This window comes from Notolepis coatsorum, assembly GCF_963971535.1.
Source record: "Notolepis coatsorum genome assembly, chromosome: 18".
Classification (NCBI taxonomy): Eukaryota; Metazoa; Chordata; class Actinopteri; order Aulopiformes; family Paralepididae; genus Notolepis; species Notolepis coatsorum.
The window spans coordinates 17,205,193-17,222,618 of NC_140182.1; the positions used below are offsets into that span (position 1 = coordinate 17,205,193).

General features: G+C 43.5%; 1 protein-coding gene across 1 annotated transcript in view; it reads right to left on the bottom strand.

Annotated features, from left to right (window-relative positions):
* The window catches only part of tbc1d15 (TBC1 domain family, member 15), a 30,746-nt gene that overhangs the window by 12,040 nt on the left and 1,280 nt on the right, over positions 1-17,426 (bottom strand). Inside the window, exons 2-9 of the mRNA XM_084334405.1 lie at positions 15,385-15,486; positions 8,324-8,392; positions 7,682-7,865; positions 7,040-7,247; positions 5,255-5,357; positions 4,594-4,788; positions 780-908; positions 560-663 (exon numbers count right to left, since the gene is read on the bottom strand). Of these exons, the coding sequence (XP_084190531.1) occupies positions 560-663; positions 780-908; positions 4,594-4,788; positions 5,255-5,357; positions 7,040-7,247; positions 7,682-7,865; positions 8,324-8,392; positions 15,385-15,486 (1,094 nt within the window). The remainder of the gene's footprint in view (positions 1-559; positions 664-779; positions 909-4,593; positions 4,789-5,254; positions 5,358-7,039; positions 7,248-7,681; positions 7,866-8,323; positions 8,393-15,384; positions 15,487-17,426) is intronic.

Sequence of the window (17,426 nt, forward strand, 5' to 3'; positions counted from 1 at the left end):
GGGGAGAGAAGGAGAGAGAGGGAGAAAGAGAGAGAAGGAGAAAGAGAGGGAGCGAGGAGAGAGGGGGGGAGAGAAAGAGAGAGAGAGAGAAAGAGGAGAGAGAAGGAGAAAGAGAGGGAGAGGGGGGGGGGGGGGAGAAAGAAAGGGGAGAGAGAGGGAGAAAGAGAGGGGGAGAAAGAGAGAGATGAGAGAAAGAGGAAAGAGAGGGGAGAGAAAGAGGAAAGAGAGACAGATAGAGGAGAGAGAAAGATAAGAGAGAAAGAGGGAGAAAGAGTAGAGAAATATAAGAAAGGGAGAAAGAGGAAAGAGAGAGGGAGAGGAGAGAGAAATAGGAGGGAGAAAGAGAGAGAGGGAGAGGAGAGAGAGGAGAGAGAGAAAGAGGAGAGAGAGGGAGAAAGAGCAAAGAGAGAGGAGAGAGAGAGAAGAGAGGAGGGAGAAAGAGAGGGAGGAGAGAGGGAGAAAGTGGAGGGAGAGAGAGACGTTAGGTTGACATGATGCAGACAATAACCAGCATGATATTCATGAAAGCGTTGGGATATCAGCAGTATGTGAAGCGTACGTCTTCCTCCTCAGCAGGCTCTTCCTCTCCTCGTGGGTGCTGTCCCAGGGATGGTATCCCAGGAGGAACTTCCAGGCTTCTTTCCTCACCGCATGACACAAACCCTGCAGAGTCACAACCAAACGTGATTCCCTCATCGAAGGCAACTCAAAAAAAGAGCACACGCTTTTGCTACAAAATATAGCTTATGCTTTAACATAAAAAAGAAAATTATCATTACCCCTTTGAAGATGACCTGCTTGAGACGAGGGACATTCAGCACCCGTCCCTCGGGGTCCTGGTACCGCGCCCAGTCCTCTGCCGACAGCGGCTCCCTCCTCTGCACCTCCGGCCTGACGCCCAGGTCCACCTGAGAGGTCACGAGAGGTCACGAGGGGTCACGAGAGAGCGCAGAGCGTGAAGGCAGACCAGAGGTTCCACATAGCAGCATAATACAGGCCCGTACCGGAATTTAATCAATGCTATGGAAACTAGGGCTGACCTTCGATTTTTTTTTGGAATTCGAAGCTTCGGGGCCGAGATTCGATTTTAATTTGAAGCTTCGAAATGAAAATAAAAAAATAAAAAATAAAAAAAAATTACAATTTTCTTCTTCAATTTTTTTTTAGCTTTTTTTGTTGTTGTTGTGGGAAGTGTTCAACTTTGTCAGTGCTGTAACGTTTAAACCTTTTTAAATCTTAGACAAACTAAACACTTTGCTTCCATGAAATATTGTAAGCCGTCATTTGAGGCTTTATAAAAGCAGCACAATGAACACAAATCTGTCAGTGCCGAGTCCGACCTCATCTTAAATAACAGCATTGCTTGTTGTAATTAACAAAGAGAGGCAGAGTTGATTTTGCAAAAAGAAAATCATATTTAAAAAAAAAATTACATAAATTACATAATCGAATTTAATTTTCATATTCGAATCCCATGCCCATCGAACGAAGCTTCGAAGCTTCGAAGTATTTAAGACAGCCCTAATGAAAACACTTTAAAAAGGTGTCCGATGGACTTTTTGATCACTGGTTGATGAAATGAACACGGAAAAGCACAGTGGCAGAAAGGGTAAATGGACTGCATTTATATAGCGCTTTATATCCAAAGCGCTTTACAACTCACGTTTACCCATTCACTCAGACAACGGAGTTCAAGTTTCTTTATTAGTCGTTGTCATACAGAAATACAGGATACTTTTGTATGAAATGCTTCTTTCTGTTTTGCTCCTGAGTGAGAGTGTGCTAGGTAAAATAGATAATTATAAAAAGTATAAAATAGAAAGTCAAGTACGAGTGTAAACAAGACAAAAATGTGCAATATACAATGCAGAGTAGTTACAGTACAATATAAATGGGATGAGGTAGCTTGTGGTGCAATATACCTTGCATGGAGGCAACCATGCAAGGTGTCAACCTGCTCATCGGGAGCAGTTAGGGGTTAAGTGTCTTGCTCAAGGACACTTCGAGAAGCTGCTGGGAGGAGATGGAATCAAACTGCAAACCTTCCGATTACCAGACGACTGCTCTACCTCCTGAGCCACTGTCGTCCAGACGATTGTGTAGCGCGTGTTCTTCCAGTGTACGAGCAGGAGAGTGATGTAGAACACCAGAGTAATGCTTCAAATTGATTGGTCTACTCTACACCAATGGTTCTCAGCCTTTCTAGGGCCAACACCCCCCCCCTATCGGACATACAGGTCCCATAACACCCCCACCCCACCTTATGGGAATTACATTTTCGGCCCTCAATGTTAATGCTTATGATTATTTTGCATCTATCGTGGATATCTGAAATTCTCAGTCATTACTGTTTCTATGTGGCTCAGTCTGTTGGTGTCAGTTAAACCAGGCAGTGTTCTTTTTTTTTTAATGAAGACTTCTAACACGGAGTATAGGTACCAGTATAAGTGCTATTAGAAATAGTGCCATTAGAAATAATACCAATAACCCACCAAATAAATAATTGAATAATGTATGTACAATAATTATTGTCCCCGTTTACAATGGTTAAATAATAGTAGCCTAGATAGGAATTTTGAAAATCAAACTTGAATGAGGCATTATTATTGTCGATAAGAAACGGCAGCCAACAGAAAGGCCATGCAAGTGTCCCAGAACTCCTGAGTTGAGCACATTGTGGTCGAGCGACATGGAGTCACCAGAACCACACAGCACTTTACATTAGTTACTTGGGGACCTTCTGGAGTTGAGAATTACTCTCCGATCTCCTTTTACAAAAGGCAAATTTCCACAGGATATTATTTCACCAAGGTCACCATGACCTGACCTGCTCCTGGAGTTGACCCATTATTTCACCACGGTCACCATGACCTGACCTGCTCCTGGAGTTGACCCATTATTTCACCACGGTCACCATGACTTGACCCATTATTCTGTGCAATTTGACATTTCTGGTGACTAATATGTAAACCTCAGAACTGCAATAACGAGTGCACTGCCTCAAGGAAAATAAGAAATTGACTGTGAAGTCAGTTTTAATGCCTGAAATGACTGGGATGTGTGGAGTCACATTGGATCACATTCAACCTCCTCACCAAAATACAGGTCATTTGCACTCAAATCTGTACCTGACAAATGATAGACGTGGCAGACTCGCACGGTATTATATTCAGCTATGATCTCAGCTGGTCATTAAAGTCTCAAAAGGCTACTCTGCGTGGGACAGTGAGCTCATCTAATTTGTAGTCTTTCCAACCTAGAAGGTGATAATTTGTAGTCTTTCCAACCTAGAAGGTGATCATTTGTAGTCTTTCCAACCTAGAAGGTGATAATTTGTAGTCTTTCCAACCTAGTAGGTGATATTAGGGCCTTGGCTACATCCATTGCATATTAACAGCTATATACATTCGTATGAGCGATGCTACCAAGTATTTTGCTTAACGTGAGCTCACTTATGGAGGACAGGGTGAGGCCTGCGTGCGGGCGGCGCACTGAACACCGGCCTCTCGACGGTGCGCACAACGTGTGCGCTCTGCTGTTGGCCAAAATCTGTGAATCTTGTGATCCCGGTGTTGTCCTGCCAATGGGTAGGGTCTAATAGAAATCTGAATTATGTGTATATTCATCATTAAACATTACAAAGTGACCAATTCCCCATTTCTGAAGTGGGAATGTTGGATTTCTTGCTCCGTTGACTTAGTTTGCATGGATTCAAAACAGCCTCTAAACTTCAGAATACTGAGGAGTGAGCATCACACAGGGACTGCCGTCATCTGTTCAAACTTTCTGAGCTTTTAAATATGTATCCCCTTCGTCTTATCATTGGATTATTGACGGAAGTCTCTCACACACACTGGCTGGGTGTAGAATTACGTTTATATTCATCTAATTAAGTGGTATTAATTGTTCATAAAGAAAGGAATGTCATAATATAATAATAACTTGCAGTGTTTAAGTCTGGATTCCATTTTTCTTTTAAGCCAGATCCATCCTAAATCTCTACTAAAGAGAAAATATTAGCATCAAAGGAAGGAAACTTAGGCCTGTTTCCAGTTGATACACTTGTTCAAACACTTGTAAATGGAATCAGCGACTTTCTATGTTGCATTGACAACATATGTTTGCGTGCAAAGCAGCCGAGAAAGCCAATGGGCAGGCCCGCCTTTTGAGCATCTCAACGCCCCCCCCCCCTTTTCAACCATCCCCCCCCCCCCCCCGGTACTCTCCAAAAGGTGCCACCCTCATTGAGAAACTATGGTGAATATAAACAAAAGTGAGTTGTTTACAAGAGAAACACGGTTAAGATACGGTACGGTCACGTGCCAGAGGAGCCGCTTAACCCTTTCACTATCAACAAAGGTTAACCACCTTCTGTAGTGTGGTAGTGAAAGGGTTAACCGTCTGTAGTGTGGTAGTGAAAGGGTTAACCTTCTGTAGTGTGGTAGTGAAAGGGTTAACCCTTTGTCGTGTCGCAGTGAAAGGGTCAACCCTTTGCCATGTGGTAGTGAAAGGGTTAACCCTTTGTCGTGTCGCCGTGAAAGGGTCAACCCTTTTGTAGTGTGTGTGGCAGTGAACGGGTTAACGTCCGCTCACCCTGGTGATGACCTCGAAGCCCGGCTCCTCCTGCTGGTTGATGTCCAGCCCCGGGATGACCTCTCCCAGCAGGTCGGCCACTTCCTCCGGGGGGCGCTGTTGCTGCTCCTCCGGCCCCCGGAAGGCGTCGAAGATGTAGTTGGTGACCTTGGAGAAGCCCCCGAGAGTGGTCACGTACGGGTCCTTCTTCAGCTTCTGAGGGGAGATAATAACCCGGTCGTCGTGTTGAGACGCGATGCTCAGGCCATGTACCGCGTTTTACATTAATCATGAGTCATCGAGTGTGAAAGGAACACGCCAACATTTTGTGAAATGAGCTTGCCGTCTTCTCTAGAGAGAGACAAGAAGATGGATACCAGTTTCCTCTCTGTGCGTTCAGTAGAAAGCTATCTGGCTGCACGTTAGCCTAGCTTAGCACAATGAATGGAAGCGGACATGGCCGGTTAGCCTAGGCATTGTCCAACTAACACCTCTCCCGAAGGCTAACCGGCCATGTCCGCTTCCATTCATTGTGCTAAGCTACGCTAACGTGCAGCCAGATAGCTTTCTACTGAACGCATAGAGAGGAAACTGGTATCTTATCTTCTCGTCTCTCTGGAGAAGACGATAAGCTAAGTTCCCCAAATGTTGGCGTGTTCCTTGAAGATTGTCGGCCCCTTACGTCAACGAGGCCGTAGTTGTTGTCGTCCTGGAGGTTCTCGAAGGACTGCGAGAGAGCTTTGTTGGGAGCGTTCACCAACAGACAGCGTTCGTCGTCTGGCGCCCTTCGAAAACACAAACAAATCAAACGACGCTCAATAAGAGACCGATTCACAGGCCCACTGTATTCCTGAGAATACGTATAGCCCCGATAATGAGGGAGGCGCGTTTCATTTTAGCGACCAAAACGCAATAAACGAAGCCATAAATCTCTCTTTGTCAGTCATTTCATTACAGCCTCTGTGTGGTTAAAAACAAAAGAGGACAAAACAATCTTGTCTAACAGGACAGAGACATGGTCTGGCTCCGTGCCTGAAAATACCCAGCACTTAATCCAGGCAATTTCATTATGAAAGGTCTTGATAAGAACTTTAATAACTGCTATCTTCGCAGAGCTAGAAAAACACATTGCCTCTGTCCAGACATAATCTGGTGTGATATTTGGCTCAAACAGAGACCAGCCCGCCGGCTGCGCGGCTGTCCGCCATACCGTACATCAGAGCGGTATACAAAACGACGTTAGTCTGAGAGGCCGTTTGCTTTTGACCTCATGCAAATCGGGGCAAATTAGCATATAGATAACACAGGAGAAAAGAATGCAGTGATTCAGGGGAGGAAATAAACTAAATGGAAAGCCTTGAAGGCAGAACAGGTGACTAAAGCGGACTCTCCTTCAGCGCAGAGTGGAACACACCCGACATTAAAAGACCTTCCGCTGCGAGGTGCTTGTACAGAGTAGCCAATTGATCCGAGTTGACGAAACAAATCTTTGAACGTTTGCAAATGTTTTATATTACATCTCTATATTTGCGTTCCTTTTAAATTAACAGCACACACACACACTTGTAAATTGGTCGTCTTTTGGATACAAAAGCCATGGAGTCTGACGGACGCTCTCCTCTCTCTCTTGGATCGCGGTCACGTCAACACTAGGCATCGGTATAGGAGATCTAAAGAATTACCATTCTGTTCTTCATATTATACATTTAGTATTGAAGTATCATATCTGACTATCATGTTTCATATTCATTAATAACCGTTTTAAGATATGCTGTGTCAGAGGGAAGCGTTCTCAATAACAACGCCTGGAGGAAGTATCTGGAATGACGTGTTGTTATTGTAAGTTAAGAGAGGTCAGGAGTGGGACAAGTGTCCTCAGACGAACTGAGGTCATGGGTTGTGGTGGGAAAGAAGGGTTGAGAGACTGAGTCACAATGTCCCAACCCCCTTCAAGCCATAATTATGAGCTTATCCAAGGAGTTGGATAAGGTCACAGGAAATGGATGAACAAACTGGGAAAGGGGAAGGAAATGTGTCTGTTGGAGGTCCATTCTTATGTGATTGATTGCAAGAGTTTGTAAGGAAAATTTAAAATTACTTTAAAAAAACATAACCATGTTTTTGTGTAGTATTTTAGTATAGCAGTTACATATAGTATAACTCTATATTGTATAGTATTGTATATAGGACTCATTACCTTTAATTCTTAAGCTTAGCATTGTATTGCATTTTATCTTAGTACTTTTTATCATGTCTATTTTATTATCTATTCTAGTATTTTATTCTATTATTTGTATTTTTTGCACAATCAAGGCGGGCATGGTTGGTCACCTTCCTTTCACTACATGTCTCGTGTATGTATGTGACGAATACATCTCTTGAATCGTGAATCTTGTCAAAACAACACACCCACAAGGGCCACACATAAAGACAGGCTTGGCACGGCCGGGGTGGAGGCTATACTCACTCGCTGAGCAGCGCGTATCTCCTGAGGCCGTCCAGGAACTCGGTGCAGCCGCCCTGGTGGAAGTGCAGGGCTGGCAGAGAGCCAGAGGACTCCTTGAGTTTAAACACCAGATAGGACCAGCCCTCCTGCTTCACGGTGATGGACCAGAGGTCACTGACACTGAAGGTGAACGCCCACCTGCTCTTCTCGTGACTGTGGTTCAGGGCACCTAGGGGGGCGGGGGGGCGGGGGGGTTGTATTTCAGTTGGAAATACTGTGACGGGTCATATTTCTTTGTAAAGCCCAATAGCACAAATACATGTTTCGACAGGCTTCATATTTATCAATGGAACATCACCCCCTGACCTTAAACAAAATGTTCTAAATAAATAACAATGTTGAAATTGAGACGTTTGGACAGCTGAAAGAGTTACAGCTGAAATAAAATATTTTGTTATTACAGAGAGAGAGTCAAGTACCAAAAGAAAAAGTACTGTTGGGTACCGATACCGAATTCCAGGAACCGGTACCAGTTCAAATTGGTACACAACCCTATTAAGAACCCAATTGAACCGATGCCGATGGTAAAACCTAGTTGAACACCATCGACCTGCAAATGCCAGAGTTCTACAGACGGCAGGAGGAAGATCACGAGACGCCCACCCTCTCCGTTTGGACACATCTTCCTCTTGAAGGAGACGGCGTTGATCATGTCCCACTCGGTCTCGTAGCTCGGCTGCGACTCCAGCGGCTGGTGCGACCTCTCCCCGGGACACGGGGCCCATTCCACCACCTGGTGCGACTTCTCCCCGGGACACTGGGCCCACTCCACCACGGAACTGGAGTCCTGTGGGAAAAAACACGGGTCAATTCACCTCTTCAATAGGCCTCGTCGTCTTCTCTCCCGGGGTCTAAAGATATTAGGGGCGTAGCGTATAGCGATACGTGCAATTTTCAGATTCGATACGAATGTCGATGTCGAGGTCACTTTATTCAAGTTAAGTTTTGTTTTATTCACATGCATGTACAGTAATAGTGAAATGCTTGGTTCTGCATGACCCTCCCGAGATTGTGTTTCATACAGTAAAAAGGTTAAAGAATAAAGATCAAACGCTATACAAAATATACAATTAAATAGATTAAATATTATATATATATATTAAAGTGAATGTTAAGGTGAGTATTGCATGTATGCATTGTATTCATACTATAGAGCTCTAATTATTAGATAAGATGTGACTATCAAATATTGGCGATGACGTTCCACTTTTAATACATTGAAAAGCATGGTAGGTTCGGACAAACCTTGGCAGCACACAGCATGTTTGATGGAGTGTCTTCCAGTGGTTTGTATTCCACAGTGATTTCACCATCCTGACAATGTGGAGACGAGAATGTAGTCAGTAACAATGAACAAACATGCATTGTGTATAAAAAGTAAACGGACATTATACACTCTCCAACAACAAAGGCATTTTGTTGCAGGGCTGGCTGGTGGCAGGAGGGCCTAGAGCCAGGTAGAAGGGAGAGGAGGACAGACCAGTTGAAAGGTTGCATCCCCGACACTGACAGAAGGGTCTCATAGTTGTGAGAGTGTGGCTGATATTACAAGCTGGTATTATTATCTACGGTGCCCATTATCTCTGTCGAAGTACCCTTGACCAAGACACTGAATGCCAAAACTACTACAGGGGTGATACACTGTATGTAGGCTTACTGCGGTAGTCGGCGTTACTCTATGTTCAGGCATCCGCCGAGTCAGTGTTGTAATACTCTGGTCCAGTTCACATCGATACTAGGGATGGGACTTTCTAGCAAAAGTGCTATTTCGAAAATTCGTGTTTCATAATATCGAATAAATTTTTTTATATAAATTATTATTATTTTATTTTTTATCAGCTGACCGACAATAAATCTAAATGACACCATTGATTCACCATCTTAGCCTATAACAGCATTGCATTGGCCCATCAACCAGCTTTAAAGGGGAACTATTTTACTATTTCTTTCACTATTTGGGCACTTTTACACAATTCCTGTGAGTCTATGGAACACCTCTGTAATATATATATTTTTTTTATTCATTGTTTTGTATTTCTAATCAAGTCCTCAAAAACAGCATTTTTCTACCTCAAGATCTCGAGCCGTTTTGAGCCTGGGCTCCTAAACCACTGCGCAGCGTCATCGCCGCCTGAACATTAACATGCAGCGGTGTCTCTCTGACATCACATATCGCGCACATTTTCAAATGACTCAGTTCAGTGAGGGTGAATATTGTGAGAGGAGAATTGGAAGAATGCGCCAATATGAGAATTTTGAGACATAGATCATATTAATATAAGTTCACATAGCTAGGAAACAATGCTAAACACTCAAAAAGGCCATTTATAAGATAGTTCCCCTTTAATAAACAAACAGAAACAGTAGCATGTGCATCTTTTTGATCAATTACTAGGCTATGAAAATTAGGCTGCCTCTAAATATAAAAATGAATTAAATAAAAATGTTTGCTTAAAAAAAAAGCATTTTATATAAAAAAAAAATATATACGGTATATATATTTATATTTATTTTACAAAACGAATATTCGATTGTAAAAAAAATTAATCGATCTTAATAACAGAAACGACTATTTGACTTTTCGAATATTCTGTCCCATCCCTAGTCGATACCCTCATGACTTGGACTAGGGTAATGGGGACTCTTCTGGCTCTTCTTTGGTGACTCGGACTCGAACACTGGGGACTCGAGACTCGACCTGGAGATTTAGTGACTCGACTACAACACTGCACCGAGTACATTACTTGCCCACCGCCCCCACCAGCGTATGCTTCATTTATTTATTTATAGAATAGAAATCCTTTAATAATCCTGAGGGAAGATCGGCACTACAGATCGCTCACATTGAACAACAATAAACATTTAGGTAGTCAATAGGACTAGGACTAAAATAAGAAGAAGAATATAATAATATTAAAAATAAGAATAAAATACAGTCCGGGATATACATTCTGCCTGGTATGTATATACATTCTAAAATCTTAAATATATCCAGCCAAAAATATACCGAAACATAGTCAAATGTACAGTAATAAGTGTGAAAATATAAAGTGTCCAGGAAAAAGTGTAAAAAAAAAAAGTGTCCAGGAAGATTTCGCCAGGCTGTACTGTGCTCAGTGAGGCACAGTGATGCATTATAATGGCTTAATTATTATTGGCTGTCGGAATGAAGGACAGTTCAGTGTTGCATCTACGGAGTCTTAGTCTAACACTGAACGTGCTCCTTCTTTCAGTCAAGTCTGTGTGTAGTGGGTGGGAGGGGTTGTCCATGATGGCGTGGAGCTTAGCAAGGCTCCTCCTCTCCGCCACCACCGCTAGAGATTCCAGCTCCACCTGAGTCACCTTTTCTTTTACAAAAAGTGATGTTTGGTAAAAGTTAAGATTTGCACTTTATTAAATTCATTCTTGTTTGATGATCAAGAGGCACCTTTTATTTGTTTTAAGTGAAGTTTGGTGAAAAAGCAAGTTATTGCACTATTAATCCCAATAGGGACATTCATCTTTGTTTGATCAAGAGTAACCTTTTATATATATATATATATATAATACATTTTTTTTTAAGTGAAGATTGGTGAAAGTTAGGTTTGCACTTCAATCCCAATAGGGAAATTCATCTTGGTTTGATCATTTTATTGTGTCAAATAAAACAAAGCTTATTTGAATGATTTCCTTGGCGTTTCTAGTTTTTAAGAGAAAGAAATCTGGTGCGATCTGATTGGCCACTGACGTTTCTGGTCATGACGCGTGACGCGCCCATTTCCGCCTCGACCAGCAGCAAACTACCTAACGCCTACGATCCACACTCTAACCTTAACCAACTTCGAAAGAGTGCCTAAGCTTAACCGGCGAAAGAACTTGCCTTCACACAATATCGCCCTGCTCTAAGACAAACTCTAACCTTATCACTTTCAGTGCCACGGACGACATATCTAGTTTTATTAGGCCCCCACTAAGTGCCCAGGACGACAAATATCGTTTTATTAGCGATCTGAAATCATATTTCATCAACCGAGTCTCCCGTTGGTACAGCAGCCCCTACAGGAGCTCAGAATGGAAAAAAGCGCCCCCTATCGTCTATCCATGTGTAACTGCAGGTCAGTCGCTTAATAAGAGAATCGATTTTTCAGATCGCCTCTATAGCGTGCATACGTACACATATACTATAGATAATCTAGCGTTTATTTGAAAACAATTCATAAATAGGCCGAAAAATGACAACGTATTCTAGAATATTCCAGTAAATGTATTTTTATCATGGAATCTTTATATTTTCCTTGAAAACGAGGGCTTTTCAAAAATGCTATAAAACGAAAATGAACCGATAAAAAAACAATCAATCCGCTTCGACAATGTTGACTGGAAAACGAGTCATTGATAAGCGACGGGCAGATTAGACACATAATTTAAAACATAGATTAGGCGTTTTTAACGCTAACATTGAAGTGGATGGTGGGCATTCAACCGGTAAATCAAGGTTAAGCAAGGGCTCTGAAAGTGTTAACCAACTTAACCGGCGAAAGAACTTGCCGTCACACGATTGGCGCGACCAGAAACGTCAGTGGCCAATCAGAGCGCAAAACGCGAACGCGGAAGCAAACATGCGTTGGGATAAGAATTTAGGCTTCCGGAACAGCTTTTCCAGCCCGTTTGTTTGTGTCCCTCGCTCTCAGTCCGCTGCCGAGCAGGTCACAGCGTACAAGAAGGCGCCCGCCACCACCGACTCGTAGAACATCCTCCACATCCTTGTACATACAGTATGTTGAAGGATCTCAGCCTTCTGAGGAAGTAGAGTCGGCTCTGGCCCTTCTTGTAGAGTACCTCTGCATGTTTTTTTTTTTTTTATTGTTATCTTTTTCCCCCCTCCTTTTTCCGATTTTTCTCCCATCCCACTGTTAGTCGTTATGCCAATTCCCAACCCCCTTCCTGGTTGTTGCGCACTCCCCCCTACTGTTGGTCCGGGAGGCCGGCGACTGTCGCATGCTTTCCTCCGACGCATGTGCAGCCAGCCGGCAGCCAGCCTGGCAGCGCAGATTCTCACCGGGAGAGTGTAACGTGTGGAAGGTCACACTACCTCCCTCCAGATCCTACCCTCGCTGTGCAGGCGCCCCGACCGAACTGTAGGGGTCGCTGTCCACAACGCCCAGGACCCACCCATCAGCTTTCCCACCCCTAACACTGCCAATTGTGTTAGTATGAACGACCAGCCAAGCTGATAGCAACGCCGAGAGCTGGATTCGAACCCAGTGTCTCCAGCGTTGATGGCGAGCGCCTTGCCCACTACACCACCTAGCCGCCCACCTCTGCATGTTTTGACCCGTTCAGTTTGTTGTGAATGTGGACTCCGAGGTATTTGTAGTCCTCCACCATGTCCACATCGACCGCCCTGATGGAAACGGGGGTCACGGGTGCACTCCTCCTCCTCCCCAGATCCACAGCCAGTTCCCTGGTCGTCACATTTAGCTGGAGGTGGTTCTTATCGCACCATGTGACGAAGTCCGCTACCAGTTTCCGGTATTCCTCCTCATCACCGTCCTTTATACATCCCACTATCGCAGAGTTTATTCACCTGGTCTGCAGAGAGCCACGCTGTGGGGGTCTCAGGTGTTGGGGGGAGGGGCGGGTCGTCGAGCCGTGGGGGGCAGACAGGCTGCACCAGGGATGGGGAGGGGGCGGGCAGTTGGGGGAGGGAGGGGGTTGCTGGAGTTGAGGGGCTGAGAGACGGGGGAGGGGTGGACAGGGCAACTGGTGTTGTGTCAGGAGGGGGGAGGACAGAGAGTCAGAGACTAGCCGGGGCCGCTGTGTCAAGCCCTGTCCACATCTCCATCCACTCCCCTCCGCCGGTTTAATGCCGGTTATGGTCTGCATTCCAGTCCAAACTGATTTAATATAATTTTTCTGGAGTTTGCCCTCCAACTTCCTCCTGTAATTGTCTTTGGCCTCTCTGAGGTTGGTTTTCAGAAGCCCCTGAACTCGTTTGACCTCCGCCCTGTTACCTGCGGCGTTGAAAGCCCTCTTCTTTTCATTCAGTAAGTAGGGCTATCGGCATATCAGTGCCCACATTCATGAAATAAACTAATTTAAAAACTCTAATTTGTAAAATACTAAGCGTGTGTTATCAAGTTCAAGTTTCTTTATTAGTCGTCATACAGAATACTTATATACAAAATGCTTCTTTCTGTTACGCTCCAGAGACTCTGCTAGGCAAAAAAGATAAGTATAAAATAAGTATAGCAAGTATAAAATAGAAGTCAAGTACGTAGACAAAAATGTTCAGTATATATACAATGCTCAATGTAGAGTAGAAGTAACTGAGTTACCATACAATATACTATACAGTGCAAAGGATGAGGTACAATTTAGGTCCAATTTACAGTAAGGTGTAATGAGGTATGGGTTGTAGTGCAAATTCTTTACCAATAAATATAAAGTGTGCTTAGGTGTTCTAAAGTGGTTAAAGTGGGTGCTGCAGTGAGTTGTATGTTTAAAGTGAGCGTGTGCGTGTGGATGTGTGTGCTGTGAGCTGTGGGTGCATTTGATGGTCGTTACATATTGTTATTGTTCGTTGAACATCCTGATGGCCTGGGGATAGAAGCTTCTTCTGAGTCTCTCTGTGCTTGCCATGAGACTCCGGTATCGCTTGCCTGACCGCAGCAGTTCAAAGAGGCAGTTGTTTGGGTGGCTCGAGTCTTTGATAATTATCTTAGCCTTGCCCCTGCACCGCTTGTTGTAAATGCCCTGGAGAGTGGGAAGCCCCCCTCCAATTGTGCGTTCGGCTGAACGGGCCACTCTCTGTAGTCTGCTACGGTCTTGTGCGGTGCTATTCCCAAACCAGGAGGTGATATTGCCAGTCAGGATGCTCTCTATTGTGCATGAGTAGAAGTTCTTAAGGATCTTCTGACTGACTTGGAACTTCCTTAGGCGCCTGAGGAAGTAGAGGCGTTGCCGTGCCTTCTTCACAACACTGTCAATGTGTGTGGTCCATGTCAAGTCCTCGGATATATCAATACTTAAGTCAGACAACATTATAAAGTGAACGTGTCTGCATGGACAGCAGATGTATTTTATAGGTATCTGTGCAGCGTATAGAGTATCTTAACTTTCACTTTCACTGAGAGAGTAGATTTAACTTTGCATGAAGGAGGGAAGGGAGGCTCTAGAGGACACGACAGGTTACACAATGATGGTTACACAATGATGACATAGTTCCAAATTGAGGATTTGGAAATATTTCAGATTAAACCCCAAAGCAAATCGACTGGAGAGGAGCTCAGAGGACCAGTCCAGACCAGCAAGAGTATGTTTGCTCGATGCGCTAAATAAAGCTGCAGCTACATTGATCCATCATTGATCTGCCAATGAACGGATAGAAAATTGTCAGAAGGTATGACTGTCCGTTGGTTTATTAGAACAAATGGATACTAGTCCTTGAAAATGTATTAAAAACAGAGGTAGACGGAAAGACACAGTGGATCAATGTAGCTGAATAACATTAAAGATCAAAGTAAGCACTCTACAGATATTTGTAAAATGTCATGAGTTTATTAGTCATGGGAAATGTCACAACACAGCAGTAGCCCCTTTCGTGACTGTGATACACCGAGTGAAACCAGTCACTTCCTACTCCTAGCCCATAGCAAACCAACGTATGTTGACCATGAAGGACTGGTTCTGCCCGAACCGTTCGTTATACAAGTATCACAGATACATTTCAAAGGTACTCACAGTTGCACAAGGGTTTCGGACAAAAATACGTGATGGTTTGAAAGCTTGGCGTTGCTAATAAAATTTTTAATACTTTTTATAAACTGGTCAACACTGCATTATTTCCGGCGTTTGGTGCATGATGCGCATGCGCTGTGATCACAGCGCAGGCCCACCAGGCAGCCAAATACGGAAATAAAGACGTTTTGAGCAGGGTTGACCAGTTTATAAAAAATATTTAAAATGTTTATTAGAAACACAGAGCTTTCAAACCATCACGTATTTTTTGTCCGAAAACCCTCATGCAACTGCGAGTACCTTTGAAATTTCTCTGTCATACTTGTATAACGAATGGTTCGGGCAGAACCAGTCCTTCATGGTCAACATACGTTGGTTTGCTATGGGCTAGGAAGTGACTGTGGTTTTACTCGGTGTATCACAGTCACGAAAGGGGCTAAACACAGCAGCAACCCTAATGCACTGCAGATGAGCCTGCCCTCTGACCACCAACCAACATTATGTTGTGCACTCTGAATGTCATGGAAAACTGTTGGGACTAAACAAATAATATGGATAAGTCAGGCAACAATGTAGCCAAAAGATACCTTGTCAATTAGCCGAAGGAACCCAGCAACTAGTAGATCTTGCTCGATGCCATCATCTTCACTATTCGAATGTATGAACACTCCCTCATGCTCAAGTATGACCTACAAGAAAACAGTCGTAAATTGGATCAACAGAAGCAACAAATGCATATATTCACTGCAACCTCAAACATGTTTGATTGATTAAAAACTGTATTAACAGATTGCAGAATGGGTACAAAATACAGTACAGCTCAATACAAAGAACTGCTAAGAGGATGAAGACCAGAAAAAGACTTTGGTCTTGTTTAGATAAGGGTCCCCCATTTTCAATTCATCATGTCCTTCATCAATGTAGATAAAAAGACTTGTTGGAATGTTTGCTAGCCTTAAAAAAGGAACATAGGATGGCTTAGAGTAGACAACAGAGTACAGCAACTTGCAATGGGCCTGGTCTACAAGATACACTACACGACCAAGGTACCCATGTACATGTCAAAATACTTCCCAAAGGTCAGTGAATACCACGATCACAACACCAGAGGGAGCTCCACAAATCATGTAAAACCCAGATTCGGCTCAAACAAGGGACTAAACACGTTTCGCAATTATGCCACAACAATGTGGAACGCCCTACCCAAAGCTGTAAAGGAATGTAAATCACTACCCACCTTCAAAAACACTCTCAAAGAACACCTACGGGAGACTGCAATTCAAAACTGGCCCCTACAAATGTCCTAACCCAGTTGTACAATAAAGACCAAGCATGGCTTTGTCAGTATTCCAATGTACAGCCCCACCCAACCCCACCCCACCTACCCAACCTCCTCCAATGTACAGTTTCCATGTCAAATGTATGTCAGTATTCCAATGTACAGTGCCCCCCCCCCCCCCCCACCTCCAATGTACAGCCCCACCCCACCTACCCAACCTCCCCCAATGCAGTTTCTATGTCAAATGTATATACTCTTCTTCTGGATTTTTTTAGTATCACAAACAGTACTGTATTTGAAAATCTGGTATGTCATAAATGTATAGATGTAGCAGTACTGTCTATCTGTATGTCATGTGTGTCATATGATGAATTGAAAATGGGGGACCCTGATGGAAACAAGACGAAAGTCTTTCTCAGGTCTGCATCCTCTTAACAATTGTATGTATTGAGCTGTACTGTACTGTACCCATTCTGCAATCTGTTAATAAACTTTTCAATCAATCAATCAATCAACATTCCAACATTCTTGGAAATACACTTATTTGCCATCTCCCCCCCCCCCCCCCCCCCCGAGTCAGACCATAAGATCAGTTTAATCTATGTGCTTCATTTTTATTTTTACTTGTTGTAAGTTATATTTCTTCACTTTTGATGGATTGATTGATTGATTGATTGATTGAAAACTTTATTAACAGATTGCAGAATGGGTACAATACAGTACAGCTCAATACACACAATTGTTAAGGGGATGCAGACCAGAGAAAGACTTTCGTCTTGTTTACATCAGGGTCCCCCATTTTCAATTCATCAGGACATATATGACATACATGACATACAGATAGTCAGTACTGCTACATCTATACATTTATGACATACCAGATTTGCAAATACAGTACTGTTTGTGATACAGAAGGAGTCAGGAAAAGGGAGTATATACATTTGACGTAGAAACTGTACATTGGAGGAGGTTGGGTGGGGGGGTTGGGTACACTGGGATATTGACAACCATACTGGGTAATCTACATTGGAGGTGGTTGAGGGGGGGGGGCACACTGTATAAACAAGCAAAACTGTACATTGAGGGGGGGGGGGGGAGACACTGTACAAACAAACTAAATTGTACATTGGACTATTGACAACCATACTAGGTAAATGACTGTACATTGGCAAAACTGTACATTGAGGGGGGGGGAGACACTGTACAAACAAACAAAATTGTACATTGGACTATTGACAAAACCATACTAGGTAAATGACTGTACATTGGAGGGGGTTGGGTTAGGATATTTACAGGGGCCAGTGTTGAATTGCAGTCTCCCGTAGGTGTCCCTTGACTTGAGAGGTTTTG